The sequence below is a fragment of the Chinchilla lanigera genome, unplaced genomic scaffold (assembly GCF_000276665.1).
Source record: "Chinchilla lanigera isolate Chin_1 unplaced genomic scaffold, ChiLan1.0 scaffold00035, whole genome shotgun sequence".
NCBI lineage: Eukaryota > Metazoa > Chordata > Mammalia > Rodentia > Chinchillidae > Chinchilla > Chinchilla lanigera.
Window position 1 is genome coordinate 11,017,098 of NW_004955436.1, and position 22,153 is coordinate 11,039,250.

General features: G+C 41.9%; 1 protein-coding gene across 1 annotated transcript in view; it reads right to left on the bottom strand.

The window, feature by feature from the left end:
• Positions 1-238: 238 nt before the first annotated feature.
• The window catches only part of Samd3 (sterile alpha motif domain containing 3), a 56,685-nt gene continuing 34,770 nt past the window's right edge, over positions 239-22,153 (bottom strand). The window contains 4 exon segments of the mRNA XM_005389195.2: positions 239-649; positions 870-952; positions 1,633-1,804; positions 9,629-9,829. Coding sequence (XP_005389252.2) covers positions 380-649; positions 870-952; positions 1,633-1,804; positions 9,629-9,829 — 726 coding nt within the window. The 3' untranslated portion in view covers positions 239-379.

The following is a 22,153-nucleotide window of genomic DNA, read 5'->3' on the forward strand; positions in this document are numbered from 1 at the left end:
GTCCAGGCCGTAGTTTCTGTGTATTAAATCTTTCAAAGGTGGGCACGTGGAGTTAAAGGCAAGGCCATATCCTAATCAAGGGATTTGAAGACAGTGTCTTTTAGAAGGCATTCTTGAAAGTATAACTTTGATCATAGAATTTCTAAGACCTCAGATCACAATGAGTGAAGAGCTCTTTCCTTCAGTAGTAATTATTACAGAATTTCACAGAGAACTTATGTGTAAAAATAGCAGTTGAAGTTTATGAGCATCTTTGATACAAGAGGATTTGCTAATACCTACCTCCAGCCCAACCCTAAATGAAAGTGATGCTTATGCTTCCGCGGCCCCACAGGTAACTTTTGATGTAATATTTGGCGTGCTATTAAGTGATGAGGGGCTAAAATCCTCCTTCCTTTTCTTTTTCTTTCAAAGAAGAAAAATAGGGACTATGTGTGTCAAAGATCAATGTCTCCAGGAAGTTGAGGGTGTGGGACAGCCTTCTTGGACACTCAACCCCAAATACATGAAAGGCGGCCACTAGAGCCGCCAAGGCCGTGACGCAGTCATCCACCTTGGTGAGCTCCTCCTTGTCCAGATATAAAGAAAATTCACGGACATTGATGTCAAAAGGGTTCTTAACTGCCAGCACAGGCGTGGACACTTGAACCTGCAAAGAAGGAGGGAGTCACGGTCCCGTGATATGTAAAACACTAAGTAATAAAACAGATCTGAGTGTAACTATAGTGTTACAGTAAATGAGCTGGTGGCACTTAAGGGTATTTGTAAATAGGGCAAAACATAGTTCAAAGTCTACCACCACCCTTTCCAATACATTGTATGAATATTTTATAAAATGGCAAACTAGTGGCCATTAACGTGCTACTTACCTTCTCATTCACAATGACAAAAAGGCTGGGATCATTCCCAAAAACATGTGGGAGGAGTAAACATGTGGCTGTCATCTTCAGATCTGTCAAAGCAAACATGTTTATAGTCCAAGTAAGGAGAGGTTTTTAACAACTTTAGGCAATGCTGATAAAAACATGTAGATTTTGGTGGTCGTGGTGGTAGTGATGGTTTGTTACAATCTTCCACAGGGAATCAGCTCACCTTCTTAGCTAAGTGTTTTACAGCCTTTTAAAATCAACATCTTGCCCTGTGTGGTGGAACACACCTGTAATCCCAGCACTCGGGAGGCTGAAGCAGGAGGATTGCTATGAGTTCAAAGCCAACCTGAGCTACAAAGTGAGATCAAGGCCAGCCTGAACTGCATAGGGAGACCTTGTCTCTCAAAAAGACAAAAAAATGCCAATATCTTCCAGGAAAATTCAAACCCCTAAGTTCCTCCTCTAAATCACTGCCAGGGGAGGCAAGAGCTCTGTACTCTGTCCACCAGGATCGTTTTATCATGTTTTCAATTGTGATTTGTGTTATAAAATTAATAGGCTGCTAGTTCCCCAAATACAGTTTTCAGTGCACTTCAGTTCAGTGTGGTTTTTGAATCTATGGCTCTACTCTTCTCACTGAAAAAGTGCTCTTTACCTTCCCACCATTTGCTTAACTGAATCTTACTACCAAAGCAGTGCTTTTCCCTATCCTGAATTACACAGATAACCAGACCGGCTTGCCCCATCCCCCACATGTACTAACATTTTAACGTGTCTTCATCTGTACACTGCCTCACTGCTTCCCGCAGTGCAATAGTGATGGGATTGTCCACCGCTGGAAAAGCAGTCAGTACATTTTCTGCATAGGATTCCAGAATATACCTTGTTTTCTTATAAATGTCCGTTCTTGTAAGAAGTTGGAATTCTCTGAACATCTGGTGAAGAAGAAAGCAATAGATCAGGTTAAGAGAAAATTTCCGCTATTTTTAATGTAAACAGGTAAACGGCTCTTCAGAATTACACTAAGCTTTGAGTACCAGTCTAAAATACACACGGGATATTTTGGTAGTTTAATGGAGAAGTAAAAACTTGAGGAGAAAAGAATAAAAGCCTGAAATGAATAGGAAAACATAAATAATGGTGAAATTCTGAAAGTATGAAAACTTTGGGGAATAGCTGTTCTGTGGCATAGAACAAAGTGTTGTCCAGTTCTAGAACTAACAGCAAAACTGATGAAGAATTAAACTTTGGATGCAGACTCAGTTAAACGAGGACTCCAAATTACATATGCATGCATTAGCAAATTGCATTCCCCAGCCAGGATTCCAGGATCTTACATTTCTTTAGGTGTGCCGCTGTTGTGGCAGGGTCCAACAAGGGGTAAAATAAGAAGACTGCTGCATTTTAGGGAGCAGCCCTTATAGCCCTTGAAAAATATTTATTCATAGTATCCTAAAAAGAAAGGGGAACCCTTTCAAGATTGTAAGATTGGCACAGATAAAAAGTAAACGATGTAAATGCAGCAGATTTGACCTCCAAGTCAAGACAAAAGCACTTTACCTTTATGGAAGTCCCCTTTCTCTAATCCACATTTTCCTACCACTTCCTCAGTTCCGTCCCTCAGAGAATTCCTCCATCCCTTCATCCCACACCCTTCTCTGTTGCTGGAATGGCATCGTGAAGTCATGAGTCGCACATGCTATTATGAATTAATTTAGTTACTTCTTTCCCTAAAGCTGTAAAGAACAGCTACACATTCTGCCCCAGGCCTCACTGTTCCCTGGATATTTTGGTAGCCCCAAAGCTGAGATTAGGTCTGAATGTGGTCATAAAGCTGGACTGCATGTTATTGCAAATGCAGAGTGGTTCTGTGAGCAGACAGCTCTCGGGACTGCTGACGTAGACTAACACCTTCAGAAAAGGGCTCTCTTGGTGCACAGATGGGAAATGAAACATGAAAAGGTAGAATAGGGGCTGGGGATTTAGCTCAGCGGCAAAGCGCCTGCCTGGCAAGCGCAAGGTCGTGAGTTCGGTTCCCGGTACCAGAGAAAAACCAAAAAAAAAAAAAAAAAGAAAAGGTAGAATACACCATTTCCACGGCCCCATAACTTAACAATTCTTAAAACTATTTATTTTGAAATAATTTCAAGTTTACATTAAATTTACAAAAGAACCGAGTTCACATATGCTGTGTATGGAACTTCCTTCCCATTCTTGGTCCACTTGAAAATAGGCCATAGCCGGGCGTGGTGGCACATGCCTGTAATCTCAGCACTCGGGAGGCTGAGGCAGGGGGATTGTTGTGACTTTGAGGTCAGCCTGGGCTACAAAGTGAGTTCAAGTCCAGCCTGAACTGCATAGTGAGACCTTCTCTCAAAAAGACAAAAAAAAAAGAAGAAGAAAATAGGCCATAGATGTGATACTCTGACTACTTAATTCTTTGTGGTGTATTTCCTAACTATAAGGACCCTAAGATCAGGAAAATTTAATCTACAGGCAGGCCTCATTCAAATTTGATAGTTGTGCTGAACATGATTTTGATAGGTCCAGAATCTGTCCCAGGAACACACGTAAGATTTAGGTACCACATCTCTTTAGTTTCCTGTCTGAATCACCTTCTTGTTTTCCTGCACATTTTTCAAAACTAGTGGCTGACCACTCTGTAGAACACCCCTCAGTCGAGGCTTGTGTGGTGTTTCTTCATGATTTATGCATTCAGGGCAGGACTACTGGCCTTTCTCACCACTTCAGGAAGCACAGGATGGTAAGTGGCTCCAACTCGAACACTGGGGATGGTAACTTCTCATGTGGTTAAAATGGACTCTGCTGCTCTCCACTGTAAAGTTAACGCATTTAGGAGGCAAACATGCTCTGGGGAGATACTTTGGGTTTACGTCATCACCTTGTTCCTCGTGTAGCTTTCATCCCTGGACTTAGCGTCTGTCCAGGATCCTTGCCTTAGTCATGCGTCACTATCTTATTCCGTTGTCTCTGTATGTATTAGTTGGCCTTCTACTCTAGAACAGAGCTTTCTCTTCTTCCACATTTATTTACTTATTCATATTTTATATCATTGCAGATTAATAAATTTCTACCTTATTCAAATGTTTAAAAATCCAAACCTTAAATTCTTTATATACTTTTTTTAGACTTTTTTTTTTAACCCAGATTTGACCAGCAGCAGCTGCTTTCCTGATTCCTGTGTCCTCTTGACCTGTCCTGTTAGTCTGTGAGCACTGTCTTAATTTCTGGCTTTACACAATATTTCCAGCTTGTCTTGTATTTTCACTTAGATTTCTGCCTCAGCCCTGGTTTCTTTCATTGAAGAATAGCATCAATAAACTAAACCTTCAGCCCTAGATACGCTCTTTACTATAAAAGTGCTCTTGCTGTGGGTTCTCTCATGGAACAAAGCGAGGAGACATATTTTTATAGACCAGGCAGGTTTTCAGAACCAGGACGGAGTCACTTGGGTCAAACTAGTAACAAAGAAGAACCAGCAGGTTACACAGGAGGCGATCTCATGCACGTTTGCCTGACAATAGGAGCCCTCGCCAGAGCCTCTGTCAGAGCCATAGCCTTTTACAAAAGCCACTGGACTTCACACAGAAAACGCTTCTGTACGACCTTCTGCTCAGCAGCTGCTCCAACTGTGGATTGATGCCACCTTTGATGTCGATCCTTTGAGCCAAAGATTATTGTTTCAAAAGCAATTCATGCAATCCTCCTCCTGTTGCCTTTAAGATCTTGCTTTTGCTGGAACCTCCCTGAAAGCACACATAGTTTACCATGCCTGGGTTTCCATTGCAATGTCCCTTCCCAAATAAATGCGCTATCTTTGCTCCTTCTCTCTCTCTTTCTGTCTCTCTCTCTTTCTCACTCCCTCTCTCCCTCTCTCTCTCTTTCTTTCTGTCTCTCTCTCTCTCTCTCCTTCTCTCCCCACACACAGCCATGTAGACATACAGACATCTAGAATTGTGTAAATAAATATAAACACCCTGAGTTCCTAGTGATATTTTCAATTCCAATGTAACACCACAGGGTGCTTCCTTCAACCGTGAGGACCTGGCTGTCAGACTCCTTACTGAGGGCTCACACTGCCCCGGTGGCCCTGCAGCACACTCCCAGCTGTGTGCAGCCAATCACAAGCCCAAGCTTTGGGGGTTCTGTGGGTTCCTCATCCCAATCCTTTTCCTTCTTGTCCCCCAGTCTATCTGCAAGGTCACAGACCCTGTCTCTGCTTTTCCAGGGTGCTGTGAACCCTATCCAGTGATGTTTTCATTCCAGATGAATGTTCTTTCCATTTCTGATTCTCAGCTTGGCTTCTTGTTCATCTGTGCAGTTTTCTGCTGAGATTCCCCTCAGTCATGATGCATAGTCTGAAACTGAGTCCTACCAGTCCCACTTTGATGTTGATCCTTTGAGCCTTCAAGTTGATCCGTTGATCCTTTGAGTGGGACTGCCCACCCATCCCACTTTCACATCACTTCCCCATCACCCTGAGCGGGCTGGCTCCACAGAACATGGAGCGGCTTTCTGACGATGAAGCTGCAGCCCCGGCTAAGGGCCAGTGCTTGTAGTGCTGAGACAAGGCTCTCCGTGCCGGCATAAACTCTGCAGTGCTATATCTCCACAGGCAGGACTCACAGGCTCAGGGTTAAGGGGTGGGCACCACAGTGGTGCCCTTGGGAGGGGTTAGGATGCAAATATCTTCCTTTAAAGGATTTTCCACTACAATTTGCATGGCAGTCAAGTGACTGGTTGTTCCCTCTGTTCCAGTCGGAGTTTACTTCATCATGTTCAGGCAGGACTGTAAAGGTTTTGCCTTAGTCAGAGAGCAAAATCAAGCTTAGGACCCGAGTCTAATGCAAAGGCGTGGACTCTGGAGTGTGAGCGGAAGCCTGAGGTGCTCTGTGAGGTCTGCACGCTGGGCCAGAGTTCTTTATCACTGCTCTGCTGAGTGGGGAGATGAGGGCATGGCAGAGTGGCCGGGGCAATTGGGCCTGACCCACCAGTTTCAGAGAATGATGGGACAGAGAGCTGCCCCCTGCACCTGATTCCCGCCAGGGAGTGCGATGTTCAGTTCCTCTGGCACTACGTCAGCATGGGATGAAGCCGAACCCTGTACCCGAGGTCAGTCTTCCAGCACGAGATCAAGGGGGTCTCTGACCTGACGGCAGAGGGGAGATGAGTGAGGGTGGCCAGTGGCCGCTGTCCTTGCTGCTGTGAGCCGTCTCACCTGCCACACTCAGGCTGCGCCTCTGTGCCTGCTGCGCCAGCCCACACTCTGCTCAGTGCTTCTACCCAGAGCACCGTCCCCTCTTTTGAGCACCTTTTCTCCTTTGTCTCAGACAAACACTACACTTTCACTTCACTGATGGTTCTGCCCCTTTTTTGAACAAGATGGGAAGAGCCCAGGAAGGACCAGGTGTGACGGTGTGACCTCTGACAGCAGCGCTGTCGTGTGCAGCCCGGCTCCCGGTCAAGGACCCCAAGGGCCCCGCATCAGAACACAACTCTTCCTGCTCAGCTCGGGGACACCGTGCTGCACACGGCCGTCCTTTCTCTGAACAGTGACCCAGGGAGGCACCGGCAGCAGAAAGCCGAGCCACGTCTCCTGGTCTCCCTTCCAGGAGGACCAATGCCAGGGAGCAGCACCCCCTCCGCGTTGCCCCAGCTGTGCCTCTGTGATTGAGGGGAAGATTAACCCAGGGTCAGTGACCTCACTGAGCCAAAAGCAAATTCAGGTTCTTTTAAAAAGTTTCAAAGACCTAATTAGCTTTATTCTTGTGCACTTCACTTAGGTTTCGTTGTTTCTGTTCTTTTTCATTTGGTTTTCTGTTGTGTTGTGTTTTGTTTTTGTGGTGGTGGTGGTGGTGGTGGGTGAGATGGCATCTTACCGTGCTGTCCTGGTCTGGTCCCTGAACTCATGGCTTTAAATAATCTTCCTGCCTGTGGTGGACTGACAGCTGGTGGTCAACTTATAACCCCCAGCTGAACTGAGTAAGTGGTGTGGGTGTGGGAGGCCCACCTGAGGGTTGTTGCCAGCAGCATAAGAGGCAGACCTGGAGAAGAAGGAGACAGGCTGTTGGGAGCTGGGAGAAGCGGTTGGATACTATTGGGAAGCTGTTAGAAGCTGTGAAATCCTGCTGGTCCTCACTTTGAACACTGCTTCCTGGCTCTGGAGGGGAAGGAAGATGGTGCACTGCTCAGTCTCCTGGAGAAGCTTGTTACATTCCTGATGGAAACTCGGCTTTCCTCATCACTGGAGGAGCACCGTCACTGAGGATGGCTGTGGTACTTTTCGGGACAGCTCTGGTTCTTACTTTGAGCATTGTTTCTTGGCTCCAGTGCAGATCCCTCAGCCTGCTGGCACAGATCCTTCATCCCACTGGCACAGAATTTCTGGATTCCACCACTGACCTTTGGGCCTTCCCAGTGCAGATCCATGAAAGAGGTCTGCATGAGACACTGTCCTGGGCTCTTGGCCTCTGGTTGGACTTGTGGAGAGCATTGTTATGGGCTCTAGGTCTTCAGCCGGACTCATGCAGGACATTACCAAGGGATCCAGGCCCTCAGCTGGATTCTTTGGTCCTTAATATGTGGACAGATTTCCTGCTATCTCTTTTTGTATATGATTCTTAGGGTAACTATTATAGATAATCTTATAAAATGATGTGTGCTCTATGGTATTGTCCCCCTTCCAAAAACCCCAAGCCTTCTAAGTGGCTGAGTGGGATCTTCCACTTGGATAGACCCAAGCAGGATTGTCCCATGATTTTAATTTTCTAATTTTCTGTTGAAACAATTTTAAGGGAGGAAGGTCCATGAGTACAGGAGGCGACAGAGGATAAGGGCAGGAGGCCAGGACCACCCCAGCCAACAGCTGCTTTCCTTCCTCAGCACCCACATCCATGGCTCCCAAGGTCAGAGTCCTCCCAGTGGCAGTAGCAAAAACTGGCAGGGGAGGCTCACAGCAAGGGTAGCCTACCTGTGACAGGAATTGTGTGTAGGAGCTGTTTATAAGGAAGGTCAAGTCAGGCATGGTGAAGCACCCTGGTAAGCTCTGCATCAGGGAAGCTGAGGCTGGAGGACTGCAAGCTGAAGGCCAGCCTGGGGAATTTAGTGACCTGGCAAAACTGTCAGCACTCAAAAACAGTAATAAATAAATAAATAAATAAATGTAAGGTCAAATTTCCTTTCATTTAGGAAGCAAAATAGGGTTTTAGAAGCTGTAAATTTCAGCTTCCCTGGGCTGAGTTAGGGAGGTACGTCATAGAGAAACTGAAAGTGTTGAATTCTTTCGTTTAAAACAGTAGACAATTCCATTTTATAAGTACAGCCATTGCAAAAACCATACTCGCAGATGTTCCTACCAACTCAGGCTTCATCATTAGCACAAAAACCATATCCATTCCATACTTTGAACATAAAAAGTGAAAATCCAGAGGGAACAGGCCAGAAGAGACCGACAGACTCTGTGGCGGGAGGCTTGGACTCTCTGCTCTTCTCTCCAGCCATGGTGGACCTCAGACATTCAAGCTTCGGTAGTTCTTCAAAAGGCCGCTTAGCCCCCATTCATCTACCTCAGGCACTAAATCTTGAAGGCTCCCCTCCAGCAACGACCCCGAGCTGCCCCAGCTGGGGCCATGGCCACTGTCCCAGCCACCTACCACTTCACTCAGCTCCACAAGGTCCTGTGTTTATAAAATTGACTGTCAGCTTGACAGGTTTTGCTTTACTACTACCTTTTGTGGGTGAGTCAGTCTGGCATTAATTTTATATGTAATAGCCAGAGGATACTGGCTGCTACCATTCCTAGTAACCCAAAGATTAAGAAAAAAAAAGGAAAAACCAAGGTAGGTTTGCTGGGAGGATTAACTAGATAGGTCCAAGTAAAGCCCCAAGCATGTACCTATTACATAGTAAGCACTTGGGTTTTGCTGTTTATATTAAAATAATACAGGCAAGCCAGGCGTGGTGGTGCACGCCTATAATCCCAGCTCTTGGGAGTCTGAAGCAAGAAGAATGGTGAAAAAATGAAGCCAACCCGGGCTACAAAGTGAGTTTAAGAACAGCCTGAACTGCATGGTGAGACCCTGTCTCTAAAAGATAAATAAATAAATAGATACAATAGTACAGACAAATCCTTTTTAGATTTTGGGGAGGATTCTTTTAGAGGGTAGGGACTAAGAGAAGTTTCATTATCAGTGTGGCTGACTGAACTCATAGAATTCTTCCATGAAATGTATTTACAGGGAAAAAAAATAAATCTTTCATTCTGTACCATTCTATACCACTACTAAAGTCACACTAACATGGTGTTAAGGCCTTTGAGTGACCACTTTAAGTAAATGTGGTGGAAGGATATTTGATTTATCCACAAAACTTCAAAGCTTTTGAAGATCACTTTATAAAATGGTTTGGGGGTCACAAAAATAAATTTTAAATAACACTGCCCATGAAGAGTTCCTTAATAAACTATCTTGATTGTATAAAAACATGTCAAGGAAAAATTATTCGCACTGTCAAACTACCCTGAGGTCGTGGTCTCCCAGCCCCGACGCCACGCCCAAGCACAGCAACCTAATTCTGCAGGTATCTGAATGCACTTCTTGAAACTCTTATCCAGTGGTCTTACCCACCCCTATGGAGATTCACACACAGTGTCTTGCAACGTTGTCCTGTGGCTATTCCTGGAGGACAGAGAGGACAATCAATGTGCCACTACAATCAGACAGTTATAAAGAGATAGGTACCTGGTAAGGGCACCTCAAGAAAGGAAACATTTGAAGAACATCCTTTGGAGGTGTCCTGCTGCCAATCATCTTTCTTCTTATTTCCAAAGTCTGGCTCATCCTTTCGTCAATTTCTGTCCAGTTCTTTTCTGCTTTCACATACTCTTGCTGGAACCAGTTAATGTGTTCTTCTACCTCAGAATCTAAACAGACAGACTCTTCCTGCAAAGTGTTGTCAAAATATCAATGAATTTCATGTTTCAAATGGACATTTCTTACTCAGGAAAACTTGAGTTACAGGCTGGCATTGCACTCTTACTGCTGATCTCTTAAGGTGTACATCGCTGTGTGTAATCACATTTGGCCATGGGTGTGGATAACTAAGGGACAGTTTTTAATGAAAGCACACTGGAGAGTGACTTACCGTGGAACTGCAACCTATGCTCTCACAGGACCTGGAAGTTATTATAAATTTTAATTGCTCATTTACATGGAAACATTATCCAGGAGGTTGAGACTTCACAGAAATATTATCATGATACATTTAAATTTTAGAAGGAAAACTGTTAAGAGATAAACAGATTTTAGAATTATCATTTTGTTACTGCTATTGTTTGTGTTTTTAAAAATGTCTGAGTCACTTTCTTGTCACTGGAATACAATACCTGGCACAATACCTTAAAGGAGGAGAGGTTTGTTTGGGTTCATATTTTCAGCCATGATCTGCTCGGTCCAAGGCAGAAACACATTGGTGGAAGGAGTGGCGGAGGAAAGCTGCTCACATCATGGCAGAGAGTGCAGGGCCCAGACAGGAAGGGAGATATATACTTCCGGGTCACACCTCTAATGACCCGCCTGGTCCAACCAAGCCCCAGTTCCTAAGGTCACAATTAGATCTTCTCATCACACTGGAACATCCTCATGATCCAGTCACTCTGAGAATCCCTGCTACTATCCCAGCAGAGCTTTTGGGGTCCTTCTTGACCATCACATGGGCCATCACATGGCCCAAATTCAAGTCACAGTGGAGTTTTCTGTGGTGCTAACTCCTCAGACCATCAATTGTGTTCACTATACATTGAGTAAGTACAGTGAGTGGTGGAGAGCTGCTAAGAAGTATATTCTTACTGAATAATCTTTCAGGAAAAACTAGTTGAGAGGATCTCAGCTGAACCACACTTGATTGTAAGTTGATCAGATGCCTGGCCCACCTGAATATAAACTGATGTTACCTGAAAATGATGAAAATACAGTAAAGTATCCCAAATGCTCCTACATCAAAGGCTTCTACACACACATTAGGAAAGTTTCACGGAGACCCAGTTGCTGTGAACTCAGCCAGCAAGACATAGACCAAATAAATGGAGCAAGATATAGACCAAGTAAATGACCATCAATACATGGATCAAGTAAATGGATCTAGAAAAATATAATTTATCAAAACATTAAAATGAAATCCCTATAGTTTTGTATTAATTTCGTTAAAGGATAAAAAAATCTTCTCACAAAGAAACCAAGTCCTGGGGGTTTTATAGGCAATTTTACTTAACTTTCAATAGTATCCCAAATGTATGCAGAGTGTTTCAGAGAATCAAAAGAAAGGACTACCCTCCAACCCACCCGAGAAATCTCTGTGACACTGACCCTCCTGCCTGGAACAATGGTATAAGAGAGGGAAGTGTAGGTCTTGCCCAACCATAAGTAGGCTGCAAGCATGCGGAATCAGGAACAACTAACTTGGGTTTATTCTTAAAATCTTGTAAAGAAACTATATTAAACTAAAGACAAATACGATTAGTTTACCCATTACCCTTCACATGCTGTCATACTGAAATCTCAATTTAGGGCTCACTCATAGAAAACTTTGGCACAGAAAACAATGGGTTTTAAGACATGTGTATTAGCAGTTCTATGACTTACTTATACTATCTAAATATGTGTAAATATTGTATTGTATTAGCCAGTTTGAGATGAAATACACAATCATTCAAATAATGAAGAGAAAGCACCATACAAAACTCAAAATCCCTTTATGATTAAAACAAAAATGCCATTCACAAAGAGACAGAGATGGAGCCCTCATGGCCACAATGAGCTACAGTTGGCTCTTCTGTGCAAAACCTGGGAATCAAATCCCTTCTCCCTCCTCCCTCCTGTGTTTCAACTTTATGCGGAATCTTACCAAATGCAATGATGAGCGGTTTTACCAAGACAGATCCTTGCTCCATGAGCTCCTACGTTCACTGGGAATCTCAACACTCCCGTGGGTAAGACATAGGATGCTGAGGCAAAACTGGGCTGCTCTGTTTCTAGGAGCTTTACCTCCATCTAGTAAATTAATGAGTGAAATGGGGGGCTGCTGTAGCCTTCCAGGACAGGATGGGAGAGTGATTTCTGGCTACATTTCAGATATTAATCCCACCACAGAGCCAAAGGTGAGCTAAGTTTGAAAAGCAGGTGTGAAAGGACCTGCAACAGAGATACAGAGGTCAGTCCCAGAACTCCATCTCCATCGGTACTCAGCTTGGCTGTTGACTTGCACCGTGACTTTGAGAGGGATTGTAAGACAGAAGGTGCAGTTTCCCAGCATGGTCCTCCTCCTCCTGCTACGTGGGCTGTGGTGTCCTCTGCACCCCAGCATCTACAGGAAATACCTCACAAAGAGGTCAAAGTGGCTCTAATTCTAAGAGACCTTGGAACATCTTCAGTGGAGATCTTCCAAGTCTGCAAAGCTGAGAGGAGGTGACCTTCAGGGCATGAGGTAGGAACTGATGGAGATAAAACAAACGGTGGACACTGAAAAAAAAAAAAAAAAAGAAAAGTAACACAAGGAACAAGAAGAGAATAAGGCAAAAGAGGAACAGACCAGAAGCTGTCTTCAAGATAATCTCTTGTTTTGCAGGGAGCACAGTTCTCTCCATTTATACATGATTTCAGCAGTTCCTTCCCTAACTACAAAGGCACTGTCACTGAGCTGTGGCATCTCAGAGCAGCTGTGAGTTGGAAGAATGTGTGTTACTCCCTGTAAGAGTTCCACATGGGGCTGTTCAACACACGAGGGACAATGGGTATTTGTTAGCATGTCAAGTTCATCCTCTAGAAAATAAGTCATGTAATAACCTTAAGATTTGTCTTCTAAAGTTGGTATTATGGGTTATTTTCATGAACACCTTGGTGTCTGTGACTTTTTTCTCAAAACAAACAGGTCCTTATTATGTGAGGCTGGGGGAGTTTTATCAAAATAAAGAGAAGTTGCAAAGGCCTATAAAATTATCTGCCAGAGCCAGGGACATAGCTCAGTGGCACAGTGCCTGCCTGGCACATACAAGGTTCTGAGTTCAATTCCTGGTACCAAAAATGAAAAAAAATTATTTGCCAAAAAACTAGAATTAATATCAATATTAATGGTGAAATTTTTAAAAGGTTATCTCTAAATCAGAGACAAGACAAAGATGCTCTAGTATGCTCTGAGTTAACCTGGTACTAGACACTTACCTAGAAAAAGTAATATGATAAAAAGGGAAAATAAAATATAAAAAATTGAAAAGACAAAAACAAAATTTGTCACTATTCTCAGATGATGTGATTGTTAAAGAGAAACATCCACTTTATTTATTATAATTGGGAGAGTTTTTCAGAGCCATTGAATACAAGATCAATATAAAATATATACTAATAGCCTGGCATGGTGGTGCTCACCTATAATCCCAGCATTTAGGAGGCTGAAACATGAGGATCACCATGAGTGTGAGGCCAGCCTGGGCTACACAGTGAGCTTAAGGCCAGCCTGAATTGCATAGTGAGACCCTGTCTCACACACAAAAAAATTATATATATATACACACAGAGAAAGTGTAATTTTTTACAATTGTAAAAACAATCTATAAGGAACCTAGGAATAAAACTATCCAACAACGTGCAGAAACTTCATGAAGAAAATCACAAAATTATTGGAAAAACTTAATGAGATTTAAATAAAAGGATATGTAAGAAAAATAACTGACAGATTTAACTATGTTAAGTAACAACTTATTTTTGTTAACAGGAGAAATTTAAAAGGTAGAGCACAAACTGGGACAAGATATTTGCTATAGATATACCTGGCAAAGCATTGAGTCCAAAATATATAAAGGAATCTTACAAACAGAAAAAGGGCAAAGCCATGAACAATCATTTTGTAGAGGTAGGAACATAAATATTTCATAAATATGTGAAAAGATGACCAATCTATAAATAATTAAAATGAAAATCAGGATCACATAAGATACCATTTTCTTCCCAATAAGGAAGTATTTGATAATAGCAAGCACTTGCTGTTCAGGGAGCATAAATGACTATAATTATGGAAGGAAACCATTTGGCCTTGTCTTACAAAGTTGAATTTTTGACTACTCTATGAGATAGTAATTCTGCTCCTTTATTAAAAAGCTTGCAAGGTGCTATACAGCAATGGTCAGAGCAGTATGGCTCATAGCTGCCCAAACCAGTGACAAATCTAATGTTTTTCCACAGGAGAAGAGCTCCATAAACTGCCGTTCTCTGTCATGATAGATTATTAAGCTACTAGGAAAAATAAATAAATACAGTGGAACTTAACAGCCTGGGTGAATCTCACAGACATTAAATTAAGTGGGGAAAAAAAGGAATTCACTAAAGACAATGTGTAGTTTTGACATTCATTTGTAAACCTCAAATATAAGCCACAGGAAACAATAGATTTTCTGGGGATTTGTGCATAGATGAAAAAAATCATTTATTTTAAAAAACCTGGTGAGTGAGAAGTATAAAATCCAGAGATCTTGGAAAGGTAGGGGCTGGGGGGACACAGGCTAAAGAAATGGTACTGGCAGTGATCCCATTCCAAAGCTCTGTGGGGTTCATTTTGTCTTGTAAATAATATTTGTGCTGACCCTCAGGTTACCCTAGCACTCAGGAGGCTGGAGCAGGAGGATCATAAATTCAAGGACAACCTGAGCTACAAAGTAAGACCCTGTCTCAAAAAACAAAGAAACACCACCAGTACGTATATGCCATAAAATGTCCATTCTTTGGTCTACTCTCAAATGCATAGAATGACAATTTTCAAATAAAAAACAAGATATCCTATTTGCTAAAAAGTAAAAGAAGAAATAAACTTTTCTCCTACTGAAATACAATGAGAATTCTCTAATTGTTGATATTGACATTTATAGACTACTTACTATAGGACACTAAGTCACCTTCCCCGTAGTTAATATACCTGACAACTACAACTTAAAAGAGGAGGACAGGTTTGTTCTGGCCCACAATTTTGGAAGCTTTGGTTTGCTCGGCACACTCACAATCAGAAACCAAAGGGTAGAGGGGCTGGGCAGCTTAAAGCTGCACACATCACATGGCGGTCAGGGAGCACAGAGAGAACGGAGGAACCGGAAGGGGAAGGGGGATATGCTTCCGGGTCATGTCCTCACTGGCAGGAACATGGGAAGCTCTAAAGGGACAATTTAGATCCAAACCATAACAGGCATGATGTCCTGCTTCTCCCCAACTCCCACCCAATCATGGAATTAGTTTCTGTAGAATTTCTACCTGATTAGACTCATAGAACTAAGACAAAAATGGGTTTTATTCAGGATGAAGAATAAAATACTCTCTTATCAGACAACTGTATCAGAATTTAAAATCCTCAAAATTCTTACCCTTTCAATGAAATATTTTGTTAGCTTTACATATTCTTGGCTATGTCATTAATGATTTCTGGAAGAAACAGAAATCGGTTGGCTCATGCCTCATACTTCACTAGGAGTTCACTGAGATCCTCCAAGGGGCAGTGACCTTCCCAAGTCCATGGGTTCCTGAGAGTGCAGGCCCTGCTTCTCTAAGAAGAATGTGGCTTTGTTCCAAAGGCTGATTCCTTAGTAGTGTGCACTTCCAGTGGGGAGCTAGTAGGTTAGAAGCCTTTGAATCCTACAGAGCAGCAGCTGCAATAGAGTGAGCTCTGAGATGTCTGTGGGGAAGGTAACAGGGACATGCTCGGTTCATGAAAGAGCCAGGAAAGAAGGCATGAAGGTGGTAGGAGATCACTCCTGGCCCAGCAGTCACAGGAGGAAGTACAGGAGTCATCTGTCACACTTGTGACCTCTAAAGAAACACCATAAATTAGCTCGGTCCTGACAAATGAGCCCTCCTTCCCCACACCAGTAAACAAAGAGGTGTCTACTGCAACACCAGAGTAGCCTTCAGCTCCTAGACAGGTGGGTGGAACAGCAAGCTGAGCTCTAGCTGACTTTGAGCCTACGCTGACTACGGGAACAGAAATCAAACTGGGAAGAATATTTCTAAGTTACATTTCAACAAAAGATTGAGTCTGCAGATGCAATGAGGAACGGTATGGTTAAGAATGTAGTTATGACATTTTTTCTTCCAGAACTGCATGAAAAGGTAGATTGACTTTTTTTATTTTAAAGAGAATTTTTTAAAAACAATAACAAAATAACAACATAGACAAAAACAAAATAACACAAAAACTATGTTTCATAAAAGTCAATCCACCTTAAAAGGAAGGGTGAATTGACTTTTATGAAACATAATTTTGTTCTGTACCCTGCAATCTTGATAAATTTGCAAGGAAAATATTTTGTTAATAATTCTTATGCAAGTATGTTGTCACAGATCTACTACAGAACACTATGTAAGTAAAAGGTCCTAACCCTAAAAGATTAGGGGATTGTAAGTTTCTGAACATCCCCAGCAAGTAACTGCTCCCTGCTATGTCTTCTCCATGCAGTGTCCACTCACTTATTCTCCAGTCAATCAACCACCCAGCAGGAGGCACCGGGCACACATGGCTATCATCAGTGTAACTGTGGCTTGTCCAAAGGAGATGTGTTCTGGAAACACTGGAGTTCAAAGATTTATTATGCAGAAAGAGAATGTAGCATATCTCAAGAAATTTTTTACAATGACCACATACTGAAATGGTAATACTGTGGATTGTTTTGGCTTAAATAAAATACACTACTCACAAATATGTCTACTAGAAAATTAAACGGTGCTTAGGTGGCTTGTATTATATTTCTATTGAATAGTTTTGTGCTGGAAGCTAGGAGTGACCTCATGCCAAATTCCACTCACCCCCGGTTCAGTTCTACTGTCATCAAGTAGACTCTGGAAGTGATGTGTGGTGTGGAACCTGACAATCTCTTAGCTAAATATTCAGACCTGGGTTCAGTTACTCAGCCAGCAGGTTCCTGCCATGCAATCTCACCCCAGTTCCCAAGGGCACAGTGGCCTTGTACAGCGGCACTATTAGTAGATCTGCCACCTGCTATGGCAGTAATTGCACTCTGTCCAGGACACAATTAATTGGCAACATTTTTCTTCAGTTTTTGCTGTCTTGTTCACTTTTGAACCAGGAGAAAAACATCTGTGGGAAAGACTATAAAATAACTAGTATTTATGCAATAAACCACCAAGTGTCCATGTCAGGAAGAAACAAACAGTAAGAAAAATCTAAAGGAACTTAATAAAATGCTTAGCCATTGACTGGGAAGTTTTCATATAACTTTCAATGCCATTTTTGTTTCTAAGACAAATATAACACAAAATGCTACATCACTGCTTTGAAAGGTATGGGGCATGTACGTAATGAATAAATAGAAAAAGAAAACAGTTGAAGAGAGAAATGAATTATAAAACTAGTGTTAGTAATTTAACACCTGACAATAGTTATTTATTTTTTAAAAAATTTGAAAAGCTTTGGGATACAAAGACACCCTAAAAACATTTATTAAATTCCCATGGCACAGGTCATAGAGATTTTAAAAAATAGGGGCACAAGTGAACTTCTCTAAAGAAACAGCTGTAACGTTTCAGTGGGAATTTGATATAATACTTCACATCAAAATGGGGCAAGATATTAACTGTGCTTCCTCTACCTCACATTCTGAGAAAAGTCCTTAAGAAATGTGAACTTTAAGTTCACAATGGAAAAATCTCTTCCTAGATTGAAGGTTTGCAAAGAATATCCAGTGAATTAGGAAGGGAAAATGAAAACTGGATGTTTTTACATAAAGCAAAATAATTTTTTCCTATGTTTGTAGTATTTTTATTGCAATATGTGACAACCCAGCCTCTGGCACAAGGGTACAGACAGAATCTAAGGAGAATGGCAGAACCAGCCAGATGCTCAAAAGCACTCCATCGCTCCGTGAAGTGGCACACAAGAGTCACAGAGAAGCAGACCCGGTGCCTGACAGGCTGTGCCTGCAGTCCCTGGCACTGCTCGGGTTGGACGAGACGGTGCTGCTGAAGCTAAGAAGGCCCACCAGTAGAAGCTGCTCGCTCACGTGGGGCGTTCATCTCGGGCCCTGCTCCCATTTTGCTGCCCAAGGACTCTGTCCCCATGATACTGTCAGTCATCTTTGAAGAAGAAAGTGGCACCATGGGACTTGGACACTGATCACCAGCCATTTTGTGGCCTCACCTAACTTCAAGGGAATGGAGAAGCACAATCCTACTGACTGCCAGGGCAAAAGAAGCAGCTGACTTTGTGAACAGTGGTTATACTCATCCTCGTCTGCTTCTGGGCTTCTTCTTATGTGAGGATGTAGCTTTCTTTACAGTTTTAGCCAGTCAGAGGCCTAGTGTGTTATTTTAGTTCCAGCCAAAACCATATTAACCGAGACACCAAAATTCCCAAACCAGAAAACAGCTTCCTAAATGAATTTTATAGCCATCAAAAGCACCCTTAAAAAATGAAGGGAGATTATGACACCTGAGGTACACAAAAACTGGGGGAACCAATAGGTCACTACCAGACCTGCCCTTCCAGAACTACTAGCGGTGGTCCTGAGGTGGAAATGAAAGTGTTTTAGACAGTCGTTCACATCCACATGAAAAAGAGCACAAGTGAAAAGCATCACGCAGATAAATATGAGACATTCTATGTGTACTTTCTATTTGTTACCCTTCCCTTCCTTTGCCCAGTCCCACTGAAAAGGCAATTTCATGATGCTGCAATTATTAGTCTTTGTTGGTGGACATGCAGTGTGTAAAATGTAACCTGCACAAAAGGGAGGGAGACAATTATACAGAAGCTAATTTTTGTTTGTTACTGTAATTGTACTGTAAAATTCGTACTCATCCAAGCTAGCTATTATAAATTAAGATATTGATTGTAATCTCCTGACAATTAATTTAAAAAGATAAAATAATAAAAGGAAAATTAATAGGTGACATCTGAAAATATCCACTTAATATTAAAGGAGGTAGTAATGGAGAATAAGACAGTAAAAAAGAGATGACATATAGAAAACAAAGAAACAGGCATAAAATTCTGCCTAACTAATTACATTAAGCAGTTAATAATCTATTTTTAAAATAATCTAGCTATGGGCTATTTACAAGAGACATACTTTGGATTCAAGATATTTACAGATTGAAAGTAAAAATGTGGAGAAAGATACACCATGTCAGCAGTAGCCAAAAGAGAGAATGAGTGGCTATCATGATAGAGAAAATAAACTTTTTAAGGCAAAAAGAAATTTGCTAGAGACAAAGGAGAAAATTTTATAAAGAGAAGAGAGACACATCAGGAAGATATGACAATTATAAACTTCTATATGACTAATAACAATGCCCCCAAATCATAAAGCAGAAGCTGACAGAACTGAAAGGAAAAAGATAATGAAATAATGAGTTGGATACTTCAATATTCCACTTTCAAAAATGAACAGAATTACTAGAGAGATGAAAAAGAAGGAACTAGAAAATTTAAACAAATGTTATTCCTGGAAAAGATGACACAGATTTTAGAAAATCAGAATTGGAAATAATGAAAACATAAAACAAAGACCTCTTTGAAGATCAAATCAAAAGCAGTTGCTGGAATGAAATCAAATTAAAAACATTTGCACATCAAAAGAAACCACCAACAGAGAGTGAAGAGACAAACTACAGAATGGGAAAAATTTTTGCCCGCCATTCCATGGACAGAAGACTAACATCTTTATAAAGAATTTAAAAAAAATTAGACCCCCCCCAAATAAAAGATCCAATTTAAAAACAGGCAATCAAAACAGACACTTCTTAAAAGAAGTACAGATGACCAAATAAACACATGAAAGCAATGTTCAGCATCACTGACCATCAGAGACATGAAAGTTAGAAATGATACTGAAATACTATCTTACTCCAGAGAGAATGACCATCATCAAGAAATCAAATAAGAACCAGTGCTGGTGATGCTGCAGGGCAAAAGGAACTCTTCTAAGGCACATTTTTGGTGGGAATGCAAACTAATACAACAGCTATGGAGATCAGTATGGAGATTCTTCAGAAAACAAATAATTGACCCAGTTATTCTCCTTCAAGAAACCTTTCTGAAGAGGTTAAAATCATCATATTACAGTGATACATGCACACCCATGCTTATAGCAGCACAATATGTAATAGCTAAATCTTGGAAACAGCCCAAATGCCTATCAGCAGATAAATGGATAAAGAAAATGTGATATTTATATACAAAAGAATACTATTCTGCCATACAGAATCATTTACCTCCTCTGCCATACAGAGTCATTTGTAGGTAAATGGATGCACCTGGAGAACATAATGTTAAGTGAAATAAATCAGATACATCAGTTGCATGGTGTAATGGTGGATATGTCGAGTCAATTTGAGAAGTTCAGAAGTTTAAGTAAGTGACTCAGCAGGGGGCCAGGGTCCTCACTTTGTAAGCATCCTGAGCCTGTGCAAGAGAGAGCATAGAGACGGTGCAAGTGCTACATACACCTGCACTATGGGGTGGGAGCCTGCATACAATATAAGTGAGGAAAAGAGGCTTGTTCTCCCCTGCTTTTGCTCTTGTTGCCTTTGCTGTCTTTTGCTGCCTTGAACTGTTGCCCCTCACCAAGCCACCTTGCCTTGGAGCCAGCTGCTTACAGACTGAAACCTCCACAGACTGTGAGCTAAATAAACCTGCCCCTCTTCAATTTTGGATGTTGGGTATTCTGTCTCAGCAATGAGAGAAAAGTAACTAAGACATATAGCTTCTTTTATTTGAGAAACCCAATGTAATAAAGAGCAAAATTAAAAATCTATAATAGGAAGTAGGGAGATCTTTTTCAAGTGGGAATGAGAACAGATAAAGGGAGGGAGGAGGGAAGAGAGGGAAAGAGATTTTAAAAGAGAACTGGAGAAAAACATGAAAATAGAGCTTTTGCAAGTGGGAAGGGGGCAAGAGTAGGAGAGAACAGAGAGGGATTAGATGGGAAGGGGCCGAAGATAGACTAAGATGAGTTAGGTACGTGGACCTACTCCTCACAGTAAACGTAACACTACATACTGCAAAGACGTACTAATAAAAAATGTTTCAAAAGCACTACTGAGCCAGGTGTGGTGGCACAAGTCTGTAATCCCAGCTTTCAGGAGGCTGAGGACTTCAAGGCCAGCCTGGACTACACAGCAAATTGAAGGACAGCCTGGACTATATAGTGAGACCCTATCTCAACAATAAGCTTTAGTGAAAAAAACTAATGTAATGAAGCTAACTCACTGGTTTAAAACTCTTAATGCAAAAAAGGAACAAAATGTACTAAATTAATTGAAAAAGATAAGATAATCTGTGTTCCTAAAAGTAACATTAAAATCTTCCAAATTGAGACACTTCCACTCAAATTAGAGGAAAAAAAAACCTACAAAATGACAAAAGGGACTGGAGGTTAGCTCACTGGGGTCCAGTGCTTCTCCAGCAAGCACCAGGCCCTAGGTTTGACCCTCAGCACCCACAACAAGCAAACAGACAAACAAACCATATAAATGGGGAAAGAGAAGCAAATTTGTAGCTGCAGCCAGAATTTCAAAGTCTCCCCTGTACTGTTTCAGAACACAATTTTTATTTTTACAAAACACCCAATTTAGAGAGAATTACCTCCATAAAGACAAAGCAGTATGTTTTCAAAATAGATGAAGAGATCTACATTCACTTAAATAGCTGAACATCTGTAAAAACTGATCCATTGTTTTTCAGGAAATGTTGAAGGAATCGCTCTTACCAATGAAGCTTATTTCTCATCAATGAAAATTTATAGTAAATTAGGAGTCTAATTGGCTGAAAGGAACTTTAGTAATTGAACAAAAGAAAATGCATTATCAAAAAGTAGTAAAGAGGTAGTGAGCATTTCAAACAGTATGTATCCACCCTGACGCTTCAGTGAGGTACCTAGTGGAGGCCTTTGAGGGTCTACAAAGTGTCCTCTGGATGAGGAGACACCCAGGAAAGGATGGACATCAGGCTGGGAGAGTGGGGAGCTCCAAAGTCCAGTCCTGCATGGACAGCAGATTGCAGTCTTCATCCCAAGGTCGGGAAAACAGCAGGAGGGGCTCCCATCGGGCGGCGCCACACTGTCACAGCAGCCCTTCCTCAAGAGCAAGAAGAGGCTTGTCCCATGCCCTTCGTGCTGGCAGACACTTGGGGCCTGCTTGTGGCCCAAGACTCCCACTTACACAGAGCATTGCTCGCCCAGGTCACAGTTCTGTGAGGAGGCAGATGCTATGCACACTCAT